Here is a 21776-nt window from a genome sequence, read left to right as displayed (position 1 = left end):
GAACTGACAAAAAATACTAAAAAGCTAGAAACTCGTGTTTCCTTTCAAAGACCTTGTTCTGGATACTCCAGTAGCCCCATGTGAGATCGCACTAGATTATTGGGGATTTTGACAAATGAGTGACAAATGGTCAGTGGCAACCCTGTTTTTAATGTCATTTATTTGTCATTTGATTTGTCATAAATAAAATGTCATTTCTTTACAAAACAAAGTGTGTTGGTCTGCGTCCAGTCGATAGTTATTTAGAATATTAAAGGTATAAATAAGTTAAAAACGAATCATGGCGTCTGGAGAACATCGGGAGATCCTTCAGTACGTGCCATTTGCATCCTTCGTGCACCCTTCCTTCTGGCATACACTGACAAAGATGAAACTTGAGGTGGACAAACTTGATGAAAACACAAAGCAAATAAACGGTAGATTTTCGTTTCGCGATGATGTTGGCGCTATTTTTGAGGTAGACGGGACCTCATTTAACAAGTAAGTTCAATTTTAATCGATAATCGTTAAAAATCGTATGCATGTAGAAGTATGTAGGTTACACTATCGGAAGGTTTATAGTGCGCGTGCTCCAATCAATAACTGTTGCATTCATGTCATGTAGTATGCACTTTATATATATACCACCACCAACCAACTGTCAACTTTAACCGTTACCATAATCGCCTTTATGAGGTTTGCTACCAGTGAGATTTGTATGGATAATAGAATGATAATGGTACATTGTACTTCTCTTTTACATTGATGGTATACAATACATATCCTATCCTTTGGAATTAGACTTGGATATTTCTTCTCAATCTGCACAATGTTGTTGTAATAAACATAAGTACATAAATAAACTCATGCCTGTAATATCCAAGTAACCAGAAGACAACTTGCAGCCACTTTTGATGCTATGCAGTGGCAGCCCTAGCAAAATATTTAGGTGGTGCAAGAACTCAAAGTGGCACCCCTCAGCCCCTTAAAATACAAAATTTTTCTATCAGTTTACTGGCACTGAAATTTACCTGTTTAAATCTTTTAAAAATGTTGCCACCCAGTACAAGTTTTATGTGGCCGCAATCTAACCCGATGAAGTTAGTTTGTGGCCAGGTTACACCAGTCTTGGTTGATTTTAGTGCCCCCTAGGGCCGCCACTGATGCTATGTTTCAAATTTAAAATTTGGTTAAGATACTATTGTTGCTCATAAACATCTTTAGATTTCAACCCAGATTATGCAACAGTAATATCTTAGCTTATTGAAATTAGATATTATATTCAGATGTTGCTATAAAATATGCTAAAGCTTAGACTAAGCTGTCAGACAGATGTAAATATTTTTTGTAAACTGATAATTTGCAGAACTCCTAACAACATCAAGTTCTATCGGAACGTAACGGGCACATTAATGAACAAGAACACTATAGAAAACTTTAAGAAGATTGACAAAGCAGCCCTTTTGAACTCAGTTGGAGAAAGTATTTGGGCTAAAATTAAGAGTAAGAGTTGGGTCAAAAACCCATCACAGTTACTCAATTTTATCGTGCTATCATATGCTGTAAGTAGAAACATATTTTTAAGGTGGGTGGGATGGTAAGCAGTATGGTACATTCAATTTTTTTGTGAGCTTTAGTTTCTTTTAATAAACTGAACTGGGGCTAAAAGCACCACATTGAAGCAACTCATCTAAAAAAGCAATATTGCTATTTGACATTGCACACTTATTTTTATATGGGCTAATGTATTTTTAGATGAACTGCTTTGATGTGGCCTTTTAAACCCTTCTGATATTAAAGTTTCAACCCTAACCAGATCCCACCCTTTATTTGGTAACCTGTAATATGACTATATATTTTTTAAATCCGCCAAAGAAATCTATGCGTCTCTGCACCTTGGGGGTTGCGCAAGGGATTATGCACCCACCCCACCCCCATCCCCGCGTCCCCCTTAGCCCTAAATTCAACGGTCCATATAGGTACTAAATTTTATCTTCCTCACTTTATGGCCTTTTCAATTACCAATTGATTGTAAAAACAACAAGTGTACAACAAATTACAATAGGTTTGCATTTGACCAAAATTTCATGGCAACCCAGCAAAAGCGTATTTGTAAATTTTGGGTGTTATTGGCAGGTACACATGAAAATCACCAGGATCTTTTAATCAACATGACCTACTTTAAAATACCTGTAACAATTCTATTAAAATGATTAAATTCATAAAATCAATAAGCAATCAATCAATCAATAATTCTTTATTGCACAAAACATATACACAGGGCATATTTTAGTTATGTTGGTAACATTATATTATAATGTTACTAAATATACCGTAATAAATAAATATATATATACATACATACACATACTTATGCATATAAATACATACCTACATACAAATAGCCTATACAATATAATACATACAGTATAAGGAGAATAAAAAAACACTTCAAAGTTGTGCCTGCAGGAAAAGCTCCTTCACTCTTGCTCTGAAAGATTTTTGTTTTTTTTTTTGCAATGATTTTTATCTAGAGAGATAAAGATAAAGATTTTGTGCATAAATTTAGGTACAGTTATAGATAATAGTTACAGTTATAGTTGCAAATTACAACTTGATACTTGATTTTCTGGTTACAGGACTTGAAGAAATACCACTATTTCTACTGGTTTGCCTTCCCTTGCCCGAGCCAACCAATATTCTACTTGAAAGAGAGTGTGCACATCACAAGTGTATTCAACTACCACCACATCAATGCTATTACAGAAGGGTGGAGAGAACTTAAGAGGTCACAGAAGTCGTTCTTTGCGTTCAGAATGCGTGGTGACGAAGCAATTGTTATGACGTTGGAAGAGTGCTTTAAGTCTGGGGAAATTTATCCTCCTGTAACATATTTTGTGTTTGAGGATCCAAATGTTGATCACAGCCCTGGATGGCCGTTGAGACTCTTCCTAGCAGCACTATATGATCATTTCCCGACTATAGTCAATTATGAATTGAAAGTGCTTGGGCTGCGATGCAACATGCACGAAATAGTGAACAGCAGTCAGATCTTCACGCTCATAGTACCACCAGTAAGCAAAATTTGATCTTGATTTTGTGTATATCTTAATTTACTTTTATAGTACATATATCAGTAGTATGTAGCTACTTACACTGGGACCAATATCTGAATTTGTCTCCAGAAGATATGAATGCATGGGATTAGCTATCTGGGAACTGATATTAGACAGCCAAATGACTAATTTTATAATAGTAATTTGTTTTTTTTAATATCTAGGGCCCTGTCCCGAGGATTTAATTGCAGCTTCTTTTCCTCGGCCATACAGGTTTAAGAAGCTGCAGTAGTTTAAGGTGGATGAAACGTTTGTTATTTAAAACATTACGATTCAAAGAGTAACTATGTTACCTACTAAATGAAGATACTTTTGAATTTGACAAATAGTTACATGTGAAACAATTGTAACTACTAAATGCCGACGGTCCGTAAGGTCCGTCCTTTCAGATTAAAGCCCTGCTTGCGTCTTCACGGGATCTTTCTTTTTAGGATATAAAATCAGCTGAGTCTGCTGGTTGGGTTGGTTGGGAGAGGAATGACAAGGGTAACTTCGGCCCTAAACTCGCGAACATGTCTTCTTCTATGGACCCTAAGAGGTTAGTCATATATAGCTAACAAATAATTATACTATGTGTGGATTATATATATACGTATATAAAATGGACGAATAATCGACTGGCAAACAGTTTATGGAACACACGTCAATTTTAACACAGGCAGAAATCTTTAACATCCCTCTAAAAATTTTACATTAGCCAATAACCCGACAGAATTAAGTTGACAGCACACGTCAAACGGGTTGCATGCATACCAGCGAGATACCTGTTTGATTCGCCTGGGTTATTCATTCATTCACTTAATCATTTTAAAATTAACAATTGACAGTCATCCGTCCCTTTCTTTTTCGGCGGATAAGAACTTACTGATAGAACTTAAAATAAAATTAGATGGTATGTGCAGGAATTAACGCCAATATTATAGAAATAATAATCACAAATTTTACAAAACTAACCATCATATTATGGAAAAAAATTAAACCAAAATATCTAACTAAATCTAATCATAGGAAAAAAAACTTATAATTTTCACAATAAATATAAAATAAATAAAACTTATCGATCTGCTCACTTTTAGTTGATACCGGTGTAAACGTAACATTGGCAGAATTACCACGCGGGCCGTCCATGAATAACTTTTGCATCAGGATCGAAGCAGCGCGGGCCTCAAGCCTTAACTACTTTAACTAACCAGGACTTAACTGTAACTAACTGGGGCTTAACTTTAACTACCCAGGGCTTAACTTTAACTAACTTTAAACAAGTTCTTGTTTAAGAGAGTACATACCTACTCAGATGTTACTTTTCTAGTATATTTATGACATTCTATGTGAACTCATCAACCCTAATTACCTCCAGGTTAGCAGATACATCGGCAGATCTGAACATAAAGCTGATGAAGTGGCGTCTAGTGCCGGACATCGATGTAGACGTGATGAAAAACACCAGGTGTCTAATGCTGGGCGCTGGGACCCTCGGGTGTCATGTGGCTCGAGATTTATTAGTAAGTTTCAATTTACCACTGTGGTACACCGGCTTAAACTTCTTCTATCGTGTGGGTTGTGAGGTGGATTACCAACCTCATCAACCCTGGTGTCAAAGTTACTATTGAGCCGCCAAAGGCCCCTGACATGACTCATGTAACGACTACGTACATACATCAGTAAGTAGTAACCGGGACCAACGGCTTAATGTGCCTACCGAAGAACTGGGCATAGCCGGTTCAAATCCCGGTACTGGACTTGCACCAAAGATTTACTAAATGAAATGAAATTACTAATTTATCTTAAGTACAGTTTTCGCTAACACAGTTGGCTCGACCATTATAGACGCCGGTACGACTCACCACCTATCACGTCGGTTTAAGAGAAAGCTCGGTGAGGCGTGGGTACTTAGTTCGTCTTGTGATGGATGTACCTCTGTTAGCTATGGTTTTATAAATACGTATTATGTCAATTTTTATTACAAGAATTTGACTAAATGCGAACTTCGTTTTATCTTCCAAACTGAGCAACGCTCATTGATATTTGTATGATATACTAGCGGGCAGACATCAACATAAACTCCTAATATGTCCGTTCGCTTGCAGGCTTGGGGCTTCCGTCACTTTACGTTCATAGACAGCGGTAAGGTGTCGTTCTCAAACCCGACGCGGCAAGTCTTGTTTAACTTCCAGGACTGCCTCGCCGGCGGCACGCACAAGGCGATCGCTGCGGCTGAAAACCTTCGGCTTATACTGCCCACTGTTGTAAGTTGATTCATTCGGGGTGTTAGTGACTCAGCCCATGATTCTGAGTTGATATCAAGTGGAATTTTCCGTCGCAAATGTATGGAAAAAAACACTTAAAATTTTCATGAATTTTCCGACAGGAAAAATCCACTTAGAATCGCGGTCTGAATCATCCCCCTCAGTATTCGGTACGTATGATGTCACTAACACCCTGTGGAAAGTGAATTAGTGACTAAGATTGAGAAGGGAATGTTAAGCTGGTTTGGACACGTAGAGCGGATGAAGGACATAAAGCGAAGGTTGGTGTTAGGGCTGGCATTGGAAGACCTAGAAGGACGTACATTGACCAAATTGGAGATGTCCTTAGAAAAGGTTTAGTACGATCTACTCTGAACCGGCGTGCGTGTATGAAGCGATTGATGAATGTGGAGGAAGCAAGAGAAGTGTGTCAGGATCGAAGCAAATGGAATTCCATAGTCTCTGCTTACCCCGGTGGGAAATATGCGCGAGTTTATGTATGTTTCTACAGGTTACCAAAGGCATCCCGGCCCACATTCCAATGCCGGGCCACCCAGTAGGAGAATCACTGAAGAAAGAGACGTTAGCCCACATCACAGTTATCACTCATGCTATTGAGAGACATGACGTCATCTTCCTACTACTGGACACCAGGGAGGCGAGATGGCTGCCTGCACTTCTTGGAGCTTACTATGGGAAGGTGAGATTTTTTCGAAGCTTATTGTAAAGCGGAAGGGACAAGTCACAGGGACTGTAACCTGGAACCTGACAGAGGGCAGCAGTAATTGTCAGTACTATTTAGTGGCGGAGGACAGGAGTCCTAGTATGGCTTTATAATAGACTACTCTGGGCGCCATCCCACTTGCGTCAGACAGAGTACTGCGGGGCGGCAGGCAAGAGGGAAACCACTGCCCTATTTTTCCCTAAAAAAGTAGCATGAAAAATGCTGCACCGACAAGAGCGTGGCTCTTAAATTGATGATGATTGTAAAGCAGTGTAAAACCAAAGCCAGTCAATGTGGTGCTGTGGAACACAGGTTTGCTTCTCATGCGGGGAACGCGAACTCCGGTAACGGACTTGTGTCAGTTGGTCGACATTTTCTCCCATTTTAAGTTTAGTGTCGCGGGATTAAATTTTAATAAATAAAAATACGTAGTATTATCACTTTTAAATAGCTATATTTTATTATGATTTAATACATACTTATATATCAGAATTTCTATATAAGGTCTACAAAATAAGCGAGCTCATATAACAATAAAAACTCTTAGCAATAGATTATAAATGTTGTATACTCACATTTTATTAAAAGAACGCCAATCCAACACTTTTATAATATTCGGTGTTAACTGTCCGACAGTCGGGAAAACAAGAAGCCCGCTGTCCGGTGGCGAGCCATTTTTATAGAGTGGTGTCAACAAGCGCTTGGAGTGGGGATGACGTAAACAGCACGTGCACTGTTTCCATTTTGTTAAATCTTCGAAATACATTAATTAAATAAACAGTTGCTGACACTTGCACCAAATGAGTTATTAATTCACCTTAAGAATTGGCCCGACCATTATAGACGACAATGCGGCTCATCGCCTATCTCGTTGGTTTATTGACTAACTAAACTTTAGTCTAACAGAAAGCTCGGTGAGATATGGGTACTTAGTTCATCTTGCGATGTAGGTATCTACCTCTGACTACCTCAATTGGGATATAGTCGTGTCTTTTATGTATGTATACTTTATCGCCGTAAATGTTTATGGGCAGCACACCTTCGTTTTGACGCATTGCGCGTCAAGCGTGTTGTTTACTAACGCCGCGACACATTCGGCGTAAGCGGCATAAGCGGAGCGGGTGCGCACGCGTTGACAGACCGCCAAAAGACATACCAAGCAAAAGTGCTATTCTGTTCTGACAGCTGTCCTACGCGCTATGCTATAAGGCAACAAATAGCCAATGATGATATTTACCATATTTATTTGGCATATTTACAGATAGTGATAAACGCAGCCCTCGGCTTCGACAGTTACCTAGTGATGAGGCACGGGCTCGGTTCATTACCACAAGACACTTCGCAAGCCGCGCCGTTTCCACAAGACACATCGCAAACCGCGCCATTACTACAAGACACTTCGCAAGCCGCGCTGTTACCACAAGACACTTCGCAAGCCGCGCCGTTACCACAAGACACATCACAAGCCCCGCCGTTACCACAAGACACTTCGCAAGCCGGGCCGTTACCACAAGACACATCGCAAGCCCCGCCGTTACCACAAGACACTTCGCAAGCCGCGCCGTTACCACAAGACACTTTGCAAGCCGCGTCGTTACCACAAGACCCTTCGCAAGCCGCGCCGTTAACACAAGACCCTTCGCAAGCCGCGCCGTTACCACAAGACCCTTCGCAAGCCGCGCCGTTACCACAAAACCCTTCGCAAGCCGCGCCGTTACCACAAGATACATCGCAAGCCGCGCCGTTACCACAAGACACGTCGACAGCCGCGCCTCTAGTGGGCAACTCTGTACCGAGCATCGTGCCCGGCTCACAGCTGGGGTGCTACTTTTGCAACGACGTCACTGCTCCCGGCAATGTAAGCATATTCAATTCTCAATTATTTATTCCATTCCATGTAGTTTAATGGGGTGTTACATAGGCATAGGAACCATAACATGGACCCTGTAGGGCACAGCAACACAATACACTTCTCATCAAAAAAATCGAAACACTTCCGTTTTCATTGTTTCTGTCCGAATTTAACACAAAAAAGAATTCATACGATGAAAAAAAATACATAAATGTATAGCTGGCAGTTTGACCATTACAGTAATAAGCGAAAATTCTAAATTCAAAATTAGAATTTCATTTGTTTATCTTATAAACGAAATGAATCACTGTTTTGAGACAAATGTGTGTTTAGGGTTGGAGTACATTTAGCGTTTAAAAACTAAAAATTGGCGCCTATCCTTAAACTTTTTGTTTTTTATTTCAATACTGTGACTTTGGGACGTCTGAAAAAAGGTTTTTTTTTCTAAAACGTATGGATACTTCGCCCACAGAAGCCGCCCAAGTTGTGGCATTGCTGGATTCTGGCCTTAGTCAGCGTGTTGTGGCTGCAAGACTGCATCTAAGCCTGTCATCTGTTCATAGAGTCTATAAACGTTATCGGGAGACTGGTTTGTTCACGCGCCGTTCAGGATCTGGCAGGAATCGGGTCACTTCTGAGCGAGATGATCGATTTATTGTAACAACTTCTTTAAGAAATCGACGCCTTAACGCTTTTCAACTGCAGTAGCGGCTTCGTGTTGTACGAAGGGTGGCTGTAAGTGACTCTACAATTAGAAGAAGGTTGAAGGATCGTGGACTGGTACCGCATAAGCCAGCAAATGGGCCGAAATTAACTACAGACCATCGAAGAGCGCGCCTTAACTTTGCACGTGAGCACCTAAATTGGTCATACCTACAGTGGAGCAAAGTTCTCTTTTCTGATGAGTGTAAAATTATGCTGTATGGTAACGACGGAAGGAACAAGGTCTACAGAAGAGACGGAGAACGCTATGCACAATGCTGCATTGAAGAAAAGGTCAGCTATGGTGGCGGTTCGTGGACGGTTTGGGGAGGAATCAGCGCCGACGGTAAGACAGAGCTTGCTTTCGTGTCTGGGCCACGTCTGCCTGCACTAAACTGTCATCGGTACGTCGAAGATTGTCTCGAGCCTCATGTGATGCCCTATGCACATTTTATTGGCAACGGCTTCATATTCATGCACGACAATGCTAGGGCTCACACCGCGGGCGTCGTACGAGATTATCTTAACGAAGTCGATATCTCTATTATGGAATGGCCAGCAAGAAGCCCGGACATGAATCCCATTGAACATCTGTGGGATGAATTAAAGAGACGAATTCGAGCAAGAGATCCTGCCCCAGAAACACTTAGCCAGCTGCAAGATGCAATCCAAGAGGAATGGGACAATATACCACAGCATGTGATCGTGACTCTCATCCGATCGATAAAGAACCGTATGGAAGCAGTAATTAGAACTCGGGGAGGGAATACAAGTTATTAAATAAACGTTTTTAGCTTTTTTTTTCATTTACGTGTGTTGTTTTATCCATTTCCTTTATACTCCATACGGAATAAAAATGACTCATTTAACAAAATACGAAACCTATGAAAAATTCATTTAAATTTAGAACATTAACATTAAGATTTGATAAGCTCATATTACTCACTATTAAACGACATTTAACATTTATTCCTAAATGTACACATTTTTCTGATAATCCTGACAAAACGTAAACTTGCAAGGTGTTTCGATTTTTTTGATGAGAAGTGTATATACGTACAACACATATATATTATACGTATATATTTAACAATCATTGGTTCTGATTCCGGTACACGCCATCTAAGTATAAGTTATACCTGTCATTTTCTTATCCGCCGAAAAGGAAAAGGACAGTCAAGGGTAATCAACAGGTATAAAATTTATAAAATACAGGCAGGAAAAGAAACACTTCCAAAATGTTATATTAGCCAATAACCCGACAGAATTAAGTTGACAGCACACGTCAAACGAGATGCATATTTTATTCGCCCGGGTTATTCTTTCGTTTTAAAATTAACAGTTGTCAATCATCCGTCCCTTTCCTTTTCGGCGAACAAGAAAATGACTGGTATAACTTAAAATAAAATTAGGAGGTGTCTGCAGGAATCAGGGTCATTATCTTATATCTTGGAGTAATATAACATTGATTGCTTTTTTCAGTCCCTGAAAGACCGCACGTTAGATCAGCAGTGTACGGTTACCAGGCCTGGAGTAGCGGCCATCGCGGGAGCTCTTGCAGTCGAGTTACTAGTCGGACTACTGCAACACCCGCTAAAGTATGTTAGACCTTCGCTATTGTTATAAAAGACAAACAGACACGAGTCATGTCCGCAATTCATATAGGAGAGGGCTGAACACCCAAGACACCGGAATACAATGTGCAACCAGACTTGGTATTGAATGAATGAATGAATAAATGTTTATTTCGGATTTTAATCCATAGGTGTTAATAGGTACAAAAGAACGTAATATTAATGTTAGTAAGTAATACATAGAAACAAAAATAACAATAAAAATGAAACAGACCTGAATTCACCGACGGACCCCATATCCCGGCTTAACTGGTATAACATGGAGGTCTGTCCAGTGTTCAGACCTGTCACACAATACCTTCAGGACCACATTGGAGCTCTCGCGCAAACGCCGCATTATTGAGGCAACTCTCTTCGGCACAATTGCGTGAACGCCATCTGCGTGTGCCTCGGCAAACATGCCTGATGCGCTACAAAATTTTGGAAGACCCAGTAGAAACCTGAACGCATTGTTATTATGAATACGTAGGGCATTATAGGCCTTCTGCGTGTACTCAACCCACAGACTGCATGTATAGAATGAGTGGCAGTAATCCTTAAACAAAGTATTTTTTACATCCTGCGAGCACCTTGGGACTGCGAGCCAGCATATTGCAGCGTACCGCCAACGCTCTACGCTCCCTCTCAAAATCCATATCGTCGGTTAGATCCTCGGTCAGTACATGACCTAGGTATCTAAACTGACTCACCCTATTTAGAGCGATCCCCCTAAGTGTAACGGGAGGTATACGGTAGACGCAATCTCAAAAATTCAGTGGTCATATCCACTTTAACCACAACATTTAGGGTTAATGACCCCAAATGGCCGAAATGAATGAATGAAATGGTGGTGTCCTTTATAAAAGGTCAAAGGTTGACCAGCCCATACACTATTACAATTTGTCTATGTTTACTGTCTTTTGTAAATTTATTTGTACTCTTTTGTGTAAGTTTTTCTTACGTGTTTTGATTGTAAGTTATGTGTTATTTCGTGTTTTTGTTTTATATTTCTTGCTGTGGTGTCCCTTTATAATAAGCGTTTCTTTCTTTTCTTTCTTTCTTAATGTCACTACGTATCCCGATCACTGGTAATAACCGTTCAACTAAATACCTTACCTTACAGAGCGGACGCCCCTGCGATATGCAAACTAGCAGACGACGACAGTGCTCAAGACACCGAAGGAGTCTTAGGCCCTATCCCGCATTCCATCCGCGGCTTCCTACATTCGTATACAACTGTTTTACCGACGTGCACAAAGTTCAAACACTGCATCGCGTGTTCTGATATAGTCCTACAGAAGTATAAGGAAGAAGGAGTCGAATTCCTACTGAAGGTGTTCAATAGTGGAACCTATCTGGAGGAGATAACAGGGCTGGCTGAGCTGCAGTTGGCGGCTGAACTGACTGATGTGAGTATGGATATGTTTTTAATTATTTATCTCATCTTATGTCGTGTGCGTTGTGAGGTGGATTACCAACCCCATCAACCCTGGGGTGCTAAAATGCGCAACGTGATAAAATTTACCCACGGTCATTTTACCGATTATGATGATATAATTAAATTATGTCGTTTTGTACATTAGTGCTATATGTGAACCCAAATAAGTCATGTCGTTCTGTCAAAATACGAACAAAATCACGTGACACGCATGTTAGGGTAAAAAAACCAACTTATCGATTTCGAAATAAAAATATTGAATCGATCGATAATTTTATCACGTTGCACATGTTAGCCCTGCTGGTATCAGGGTTACTATTGAGCCGCCAAAGGCCCCTGACATGACTACTAACTTACATCAGTAAGTAGTAACCGGGACCAACGGCTTAACGTGCCTTCCGCAGCACGGATCATCTTACTTTTGGATAATCAGGTGATCAGCCTGATCGTGATGCCAACGCTCAAACCTCTGCACCACAGAGGCCGTTATCCGTCTGTTATTTATCTCATGACAAACATAATATAAATAGCCTATATACGTCCCACTGATGGGCACAGGCCCCTCATTCAATATGGTACTTGACAACCTAGTCAAATGTCAAAACGAAAGTTTTCTTTAAAGTTTGTATGGAAATACTGTCCTGTGAAGTCAATCAATAAAAGCGGTCAAAAGTTGTACAAACTGTTACTTAATTCATAAATAAAATTTGAAAATAAGTCGAAAAGTAAAATGAGATTGATTTTTGATCATCATAGACCGAAAAGGAAAGGGACGGGTAATCGACAGGCATAAAATTTATGGAAGCCCACTCAAAATGTAATATTGGCCAATAACCCGACAGAATTAAGTTGACAGCACATGTCAAATGGGTTGCATATCAACGAGATGCCTATCTTATTCGCCCGGAAATTTCATTCATTCATTCACTCATAAAATTAACAGTTGTCAATCATCTGTCCCTTTCCTTTTCGGAGAATAGGAAAATGACGGGTAAACTTAAAATAAAATTATGAGATGTCTGCAGGACTCAGGGCCATTGTGTAGTATACCTATTAGTTAACAATAAAATAATAATTATATTTTCTTTTCTAGATTGTAACACTGTCTGATGAAGACGAAGATGCCAACGCCGATGAGAACACGTAAATAAACAATTTGATTGATACGCTGTAAATCCAATGCAACATATTACTATCCAATCAAATAGTCCCGTGTCTCACAGATATAATAAATAAATATCAACTGATTGTGTGACTACTTCACACTGATTGTTAATGTAGTATAATTGTGGTCAGTCATTTGACACAAATCTGCCAAAAATCAAAATTAAACTCTTTTTATAACGTAATCAGGGACTTTCCTATCGACGTTCCCCAAACACACGATAGATGGCGTTGTTCACTTTTAACGTGAAAGTTACCTATTTTTTAATTGCTGTGGTACATAATCATTCAAAAATGCAATGTAATGGCAGAAGCATATATAAAACTAATTGTTACTTGATATTTGGATCACATTATGTATAGAATGATGTGGTTACCTATATTGCTTCTCTTTATTTTGATCAGAATAATAATGGGTGTAAGTTGTAATTGTACCTTGGTGTAATAAAAAGGGTCATCATTTATACCCAAAAACAAAGATAAAAATTGCGTATTCTGTCTGTTATCAATGAATTTAGAAGTCTAAACGAAGAAAACACTTATCAACGCCATCTGTCGTGTATTTTGGGAACGCAGATTGGAAAGTCCCCCATTGAATTTACATTTTTGTAATAATTGGGTAGGTATTTAAAAATATAAAAAAAATACTTTAGTTATTTTAATGCAATGGTTTATTCAAGTATTAAAAACTTAACTAAGCAGGTACATAAATCTATAACAGTGATTTGAGTTTACATTTTTAAAATTAATTACAAACTAAAATTCGACAGACTTTTACATTTTTGTAATAATTGGGTAGGTAGGTATTTAAAAATATAAAGAAAATACTTTAGTTATTTTAATGCAATGGTTTATTCAAGTATTAAAAACTTAACTAAGTAGGTACATAAATCTATAACAGTGATTTGAGTTTACATTTTAAAAATTAATTACAAACTAAAATTCGACAGAGTTTATTCTATAAAATCATATTAACCAGATAAAAAATATTTATTGCTTTACGTTTACGCTTTACAACTCATTACAACAAAAGATGCATTTATGTTTCTTGTCTTCGAAATTTGAAGTTTAAACTAAGAAAAAACTTAACGCCATCTATCGTGTTTTTGGGGAACGCCGTTTGGAAATTCCCTCGTTATCAAGGATAAACTTGTAGAAAGTTGATTTTACATCATTTGTTACTTTTCTAAACTTGATCTTTGACAAGGTAATCTTTAATAACACATAAGTAATAGCGTTTCAAGTGCCATGATCACAGGATGGGGTCATTCCGTGATTATGTGTTTTAGTTATGATGATAGCCGCGTAAACCTCAAACAATATCTTCTTCTTTGCGAGTCGATGGCGATTACATTAAAAAAATAATTTAATATTGATTTTTGAGAGATCTCAGTTGTCGATTTACAGAATAGGCCTGCTGGTTGCAATATGGCAATGTCCTAATTGTCTTTGCAACCAGGTCAGACCAAAAAGGCAACAATATAGAAAAGGCATAATTGTCAATTCACTGCACTGACCATGATTTTTTTTATTAAATTTGCCCCGAGACGGATCAGGCAAAAAAACATAGCCATACAGCCTGGTCAGAAATTTTACTTCATGTAATTTCCTGAAGGCCTAAGCCATTTCTTATCTTCTAGTCTTTGTCTTCAAGGCCGAAGCTGACCATAATTATTTCGGCTAGTCAAGAAAGCTTGCTGTCGGATGTTCATAGGACTGTCAATTTCTTATCAAGAACGGTTAGACTAGTATAATTTCTTTACTATAAGTTTTTTATCATGTGGGACAGAATAAATATATTATATACGAAAGGACTGTACCGCCGAGAAAAATCGTTAGTGTGAAGGCGTCCTTACAACAAGTTTATTATGTTCATTTCCTTGTTAATTACTCGTCGCATTTTAATTCAGATTATATTTTATTAGCCTTATTTAATCTTTAGTGAAGCCACAAAACCTTTTTTAAGACTTGTTAATAATATTAATATAGGCAGGTGTAGACGCAGCATTATACAATGTAATAACAATTTAATGTCAGAAATATAATATAAACTGCAGCTATTTATACTTGTATGTGATAATATATTATAATGAGTGTGCTAATTAAAACTTTAGTAGTTATTATATATATAGGGTATTAATGACATCGTAACAAATACTGAGGGGGATGATTCAGATCAGTGGCAGATGTACAAATTTGCCGCCAGTAAACTCTGAAATTCGATAGCAAGTTTAGTTCACCATCTTATTAATTACATTTATTCTGTCAATGAAAATGCAACTTCATGATTTGTGTTGTATAGTCGTCATTACATCGGCTTTTTCCCGTTATTAGTATGATTGTGAACTAGGGGATAGTTGTGTCTGTTTCTAGATTATTTTTACAGCCGACGATTTAGTGAAGTGTTAGTGTGTGTGTGTGTGTGTTTAGTGTAGTCGTTACATGAGCCATGTCACGGGCCTTTGGCGGCTCAATAATAACCCTGACACCAGGGTGATGAGGTTGGTAATTCACCTCACAACCAGGGATGTTATGGATGTGAAATTTCGGATACGTATTGGATACGGATATAAGAATGATTATTATACCGGATACGGTTACAGGTACGGATAATAAATTATTTCGGATTATCCGTTGTTTCGGATAATTTCCATTACGGATATTATTTTTTAAGGAATTTCAAAAGTAAAATAGAAATAGGTACCTAATAAAGTGGTTTTATTTATAACGACAAGTTATATAATATATGTTATGAGGACAAAGGAAGACAAAACAAACAATGCGCGCAGCTTGTGTGTCGTCATAACATGTCTCAATTGGGCTCCGCCCCTATCCGATATTATCCGAAACTTTTATTTCGGATTCGGTTACGGTTACGGATGTTTTTTTATATCGGATGTCCGATAGTTTCGGTTTCGGAGCTCCCTAACATCCCTGCTCACAACCCACACGTTAGAAGAAGAGTGAAGTGTATATTGTTGAGCTAAAAACAGCAGCATATGAGGTAAGGTAACGTTCGCCGCGGCCATGAGCGAGCTCCTCGCTGTCGGCTCGCTGGTTGGATCCACACTGGAGGTTGCTGGAGCAGCTCTTGTGTTTCGCAGTTCGCCCATCTTCACTGGGGAAGAAGGGCTGTTTGCCGGGTGGTCTCCCCCGCAGTTGCAACACGTGGCCGGTACCTCCCGGGGGCGCGGGCAGTCCTTCGCTGCGTGGCTTTCGCCACAGCGAACGCAGGCCGCCGGGCGGTGGCAGTTGTGGCTGTTGTGCCGAAACTGCTGGCAGCGGTGGCATTGAGGAGCTCCTTTGCGTCCCCTCCATGCTTCGATTTTGACACCTGCAGAGGAGGCATGCAGAGGAGCTCGGTGGTGTTATATATTGCCTGGAAGCCCAGGGTCCGCCGGATCTCCACAAAGAAGACGCAGCCCACTCTGCCCTGGATGGGACGGATGTACTGGGGGTCGAAGCCGCGGTTACGCAGCTCCTCCTCCAGTTCGGCGACGTTGGTATCCGCCTTTGATGGCCAGCTTCAAGGCGCGTTCCGCCGGGGGGGCGTAGGCGAACCAGGAGAGTTCCGTCGCTTTTTCCAAGCCGGCAAGGTAGCGCTGGTAAAGCCGGCACTCTTCGTTTGTCTTCGCCATAAAGCGTACGGCCTTCCCATACGGGCGCGCGTTGGGGACATGGCCGGGCACCTCCCGCAATTTGCGGCAGTGGTGCTGCCATTCGGGCAGTTGATCCACCACAATGGGCGGTATATTCTTGCTCGCCGGGGCGAGCGGCGGCTGGGGTCGGACGGGCTTCGGCGATGGTGTGGGCGTCGTCCGGGGGGACTGACGCGGAGGCGCATGCGGCGGCGAGTCGGGATCGTATTCAACACTACCGCGTATGATCGCGGCGGTGTTGTCTCCATGTCCAACAGGGGCATGGAGAGAGGCGAGAACGGGTTCGTGCTGCTTAACACCGCCGACGGGGTGTAGTCTCCATGTCCAGTGAGGGCATGGAGAGTGCGGTTGGCGGCGTGATCTTCGCGCCGGGTTGCGTTGGTGGCCGCTCTGGCGGCGTCGTAGCCCTCTTTTCTGCGGCTCCTGTTCCCAAAAGTCGGGGCCGTGCTTGCCCTGTTATGGCCTGGGCGCGATGTTCCTGTCCTCTTGTGCGAAGCCCAGCGGTCCGCCTGGCAGAGCACACGCTATCACTCCCTCCCCGGTGAGACCCGCTGGTGGGAGGCCGGGGGTGGGTAGGAATGATAGTGGTGGTACCGTTTGGATCCGCGGAGAATCAGGAGGGTATTTTTAGACAAAAATGTAAATTTCCTGTAAAATCATGAAAAAGCGATAAGCTTCTGTACACATTTCAGCAGCCGCAGTTGCCACTAAATTCGAAGGATGGGCAGAACAAGCCACGTAAAATACAAAAAGTGCTTGGTTTCGAATTTTTGCCTGCAAGCCATTGTGCATGCCAGACATGTTCGCGACATTATCATATGACTGTCCACGACAGTCTTCAATATTTATTTTATGCCCAATGTTTCGATTTCCGAAATGGTGACAGAAAACATTTCTGCCGCTTTATGTCCCACTGACGGCAAAAACTTGAGAAATCTTTCACACGGTTCGCCTGATTCTAAAACGTATCTAATGACAACGGTAAGCTGATCTACGTGTGCTATACTGTTGAATTGACGATTAGAGAAAAATATTTCGCCCTTCTAATCTCGTCTCCAATCTGTTTTAAGACTTTATGACCCATCAAAAGAATAAACTCGTGGCAAACGGTCTTTGATAAGTAATTGGTTCTGCCTGATCCTTGATTCCCGAATCATTCAATGTGACTGGCTAAAAAAGAATCGAATTCCGCGAACAGTTTCAAAATCATACAATAATTCCCGTTATGTGGATCACCAAATTTTTCTTTTTCCCTCTGAACGCCTCTTGAACACAGTACGCAAAAACATACCTACGTAGGTACCTAGTAGAAAATAAATATTTGAACGTTTAGTACATAGTAAGTAGTAGGACGTAAGAATACTGTGCATTACTAAAATATTAAAATTTTGTCACTTGTTTCTTTGTGTACATAATAATGATTTTTTTTTATTTCTCTAAAACAAAAACATTTTGGGGCCAAATTTGCCGCCCCCTAAAAGTTGCCTCCCTAGGCCCCAGCCTGCTGGTAAATCCGCCACTGATTCAGACCATGGTTCCGAGTTAATATTAAGTGGAATTTTCCGTTGCAAAATTCATGATTTTTTAATATTCTTTTGCGATGGAAAATTCCACTTGACATTAACTCAAAATAATGAGCTGAAACACCCCCCTCAGTATTCGTTACCATGTCACTTACACCCTGTATATTTAAGAATGACGATGTATAGGTAGTTAATTTTTTTATCTGTGTCGAATAATTTATAATAATCTCTATATATTGTTCTCTACATGATGTCGTCAAACGATAAAATGTATGTCTATAAATGAAATAAAAGTACAGTGAAAATTATTCTTTGTTTGTTCACCTAGCTAATTCCTAATAGGCTAGTTACCTACTAGTCAAATCAATTACTTTTTACTAAAACACGAAGTTACTATGGAATTTGTATGAAAAAGTTGGAAAAAGCACTCTATGACGTTATAGGAAAACGTGATAAAATATCGGACGTTTTTCTTGATTGAAATTCATAAATATGTTAAATACAAAAAAATGGTTTTCGTCAGTTTTAAATTAATTTCATAATTTATCTTTGACCTAGCAAAAAACCCAATTCAAGTGCATATCTTCATCTGTCTATCGGATATTTGTAATAAACATAAAATGAACCGTTTCGCTGACTTGTGTATAAAATAATAAAATATGTTTGTTTTCTTCTGTCCTGTGTACAATATTGCGGATTCCGTTGGAGGACTGCCGGTTCGAACCACGGAACCGGACTTGCACCAATGAGTTATTAAATTTATCTTTAGTGCAGTCTTCACTAACATAGTACCTCTGACTGCCCCAATCGGGATGCAGTTGTGATCTTCTGTGATGTCAATTATAATAATAACAAAACACTTTATTGCACAAAAAACAATACATTTACAGGAGAAACTTCAGTCGACAAAAAAAAGCAAGTATTCTACGATGAATTTATTAAATATCAAATCTATTTACAAATGCGTTCACGGAGTCATACTCATTTCAATAGCAGGTAGGGGGAAGTTTTTGCGATTGGCAATTTCTTTGACTGGCTTTGGTGGTCTGATCTTGCGCCCGTGGCGGCCGTCTTTGCGGTGCCATAGACCTGATCGGGGTCGGTTGCCCAACCACCGGTTGCGTTGCGGAGACCCAATTGGTGTATCACCATGATCCACGTTTGAAAGACGACCTGGAAGCAGTGGTAAAGTTATTTCATTATCATTTCACATTACTTACCTATTTTAATACATAATATTTTATCATACACACCTACAACAGCCACACAATGTTGATCGAAACTAAAGAGCCTCTTGGAGGGCATCTGTACAATGATCCTGTCGTCCTGTTTCCTCAGGATAGTCCCGAAAGTACCGGCGGCGTGAATGTACAGACCGCCTTGACCTAGAAATATTTAAAGGGATTATAAATATGGCTGGAGGAAAAGGAGACCTTTGCCTTGTAATGGGATGGTGCAGGCTGATTAGTAGGTTTTATCTTCTCATTTTATCTAGTCTAATTGATACCGCTGCTAGGCAAAAGCCTCCCTTTGTTCCTTCTACTGTTCTCGACTGCGCAATCTCCGGCTTATTAGAGAAGGTAAGGAAGGTTTAGGGAAGGTATCAATATTATTTATTTAAATAATATTTTAAATTTTATTTAAATAATAAGTAGACAGTTACATACATGTCTAACAGAAAGCTTGGTGAGGTGTGGTTACTTAGTTCATCTTGCGATGGACGTACCACTGACTACCCTAATTGGGATATAGTTGGGAGCTTATGTGTACATGCATGTGTAAGTTGCAGCAGTTTATGTATGTATGTAATAAGTAAATATTTTACATTTGTATAAACATTATGTAGTTCTTTAATTACCTGGTTCTTTCTCAATACAGTGGACAATAGTCCCAGTGGGCAGAGCTCCAAGTGGATATGCATCACCTTCATTAGCTCTCACTGAAAATAACAAAAACATTATCTAACATTATTTAATTTACTGCTAAATGAGTCAAACATAACACACATAACATAAACGGCCTATAACATCCCTCTGCTTGGCAGAGACCTACCTTCAAACAACTGGAAGGGTATGGAGCCTACTCCACCATGCTGCTCCGCTGTGGGTCGGTGTTTTTTTTATAGCTAATATTCGGGAACAACTGATTTCTGTTCGGTCAATCAGATGATTCAAATGTGAAATTGAATACAACAGAAGACTTACCCATTGCCTCTTATTTAACACTAAATCACACCCCGGACACTTCATACAAAAACCTCATTTTATTATCATACACATACATCTGTGTGTGTGTGTGTGTGTGTGTGTGACATCTGACGTCCATACAATTGAAGACAAATTAAGACTGAGGAGGGTGAGGTAAACCCAGCTGTGCTGTTGATGGGAATCGAAGAATTGCCAATCTATTCATTGTATTATTCTTTATTCTATGACTAAAAGCTTTGTAAAAAAAATATTTATTTCTTTTTATTTTGGTGCAATAAAGTATATTTCTATTGTATTATTATTAACCTATTTCATCCCACTGCTTTCAGGCCACTCCCAAAGAAAATTCCAATACAATAATTATAGCTATTTACCTGGTATCCTGGGCAAATACCGGGATGTCTTCAATATGTCTCCTGGTTTCATATTCTCTGTGGCCAGGATATATTTCAATTTATCACCAACTGCCACTAGTGCTACATGTGCAGTTCTGCAGCCATCTTCAATGATCTATAAGTATTTACAGTTTTACATACAACAGTTTTTAAGTAAAAAAAATAAAATAAAGAGAAGGGTGTAAATTGTATATAAAAAAAATACAATACCTACAATAACTCTTTACATAAACAATCACATACAAACAATTGGCCCAAAAGACTGTCTTATTACTAACCTTTAGATATAGCATATAATTTCAGTATATGCAGGACAGTAAATGCCAAACAAGTTGATAATTAAACATATAAATAAATATACCAACCTGAATAACTTTTTCTTCCTGAGGAGGTCCTTCTGCTGGTCCATCTCTGACCCAGCTTATCCAATGATACTTGTGTTTTATGCCTCCACCAATACCTTTCGCTGTTACTCTACCTAGAATAAACAAACAAAGCTTCATATCTGAGAAATTTAAAGCTTAAAAAAATAATTAATTGAGAAAAGGATATTAAGAATTTTATATTATGATTTTATTCGCTTAAACTAACCTGTTACAGGATCCCGTCCAGCTAGATTCGTTACTTCCAAAGGCTTCACAGTATATTCCTCTGGGAAATGTACAATACGCCTGTAACTCTTACCAAAACCTGGTTTTGGTTTCACTAGAGGAGGTTTACTGCTAAAGTTTGCAGCAGTGACTTGAATGGCTCTCCTACTAACTAACGCCGGAGTTATTGAAAGCCCCACAAATAATCTATTTAACGCCATAGCGGGTATGGCTCTTTTAATTTATTTGATTTTATTTCAATATTTGCCTGCAATACAATAGGTACCTATTAACCTAACTTTCTTAGAAAAAATAAAATGACAGTTGGCCCTCAGAACAATAACTAAAGCATAGAAGGAAGGCTAAAATAAGAATTCAGAAACTATAAACCGGCTCTCTTCTAGCTTACGACACAAACTATGAGTGAGAAAAGGACAAATGATTCGCTCTTTGCTTCATTTTTTCCGAGGTTGTCACAACATGAAATGTCATTTGGACCTATTGGACTCATTTTAACTCGGCCAAATACATAGTAACATACATAAGAAGATTTTACTTATATTTACCG

The 21776-nt window shown here is 39.5% G+C and overlaps 2 protein-coding genes and 1 non-coding gene across 8 annotated transcripts; 2 read left to right on the top strand and 1 right to left on the bottom strand.

The window, feature by feature from the left end:
* The first annotated feature begins 173 nt into the window (after positions 1-173).
* LOC126370954 (ubiquitin-like modifier-activating enzyme ATG7) lies at positions 174-18325 on the top strand. Of its 6 annotated transcripts, XR_007566931.1 has the most exons (13): positions 175-480; positions 1346-1541; positions 2619-3053; positions 3527-3633; positions 4453-4597; positions 5183-5341; positions 5853-6041; positions 7327-7421; positions 7722-7923; positions 10102-10217; positions 11356-11641; positions 12764-13457; positions 13638-18325. XR_007566931.1 is itself a non-coding variant. In XM_050016103.1 (12 exons), exons 1-11 carry the CDS (start codon positions 281-283, stop codon positions 12815-12817), a joined length of 2484 nt encoding a protein of 827 aa, XP_049872060.1. In that variant the 5' UTR covers positions 174-280; the 3' UTR covers positions 12818-12840; positions 14489-18325. The 6 variants fall into 6 exon arrangements, 3 of the variants coding, with proteins under 3 accessions (XP_049872060.1, XP_049872059.1, XP_049872058.1); XR_007566929.1 differs by having other exon boundaries at positions 174-480; positions 7327-7923; XR_007566930.1 differs by having other exon boundaries at positions 174-480; positions 7327-7923; positions 13634-18325.
* On the top strand, positions 16066-16196 carry LOC126371054 (small nucleolar RNA SNORA17). Its single transcript, XR_007566946.1, has one exon. It is a non-coding gene; the product is annotated as a small nucleolar RNA SNORA17 (small nucleolar RNA).
* A 613-nt stretch (positions 18326-18938) lies between the features above and the next one.
* LOC126370989 (39S ribosomal protein L2, mitochondrial) lies at positions 18939-21532 on the bottom strand. Its single transcript, XM_050016178.1, has 6 exons — positions 21210-21532; positions 20984-21096; positions 20598-20733; positions 19875-19955; positions 19270-19401; positions 18939-19189 (listed from the first exon to the last, which is right to left on the bottom strand). The coding sequence occupies exons 1-6, from the start codon at positions 21427-21429 to the stop codon at positions 18984-18986; spliced, it is 888 nt and encodes a 295-aa protein (XP_049872135.1). The 5' UTR covers positions 21430-21532; the 3' UTR covers positions 18939-18983.
* Positions 21533-21776: the final 244 nt, after the last annotated feature.

Source organism: Pectinophora gossypiella, chromosome 11, assembly GCF_024362695.1.
Source record: "Pectinophora gossypiella chromosome 11, ilPecGoss1.1, whole genome shotgun sequence".
NCBI classification, from domain to species: domain Eukaryota; kingdom Metazoa; phylum Arthropoda; class Insecta; order Lepidoptera; family Gelechiidae; genus Pectinophora; species Pectinophora gossypiella.
Note: the sequence above shows the minus strand (reverse complement) of the source record. Positions and strands in the feature narration are given on the sequence as shown.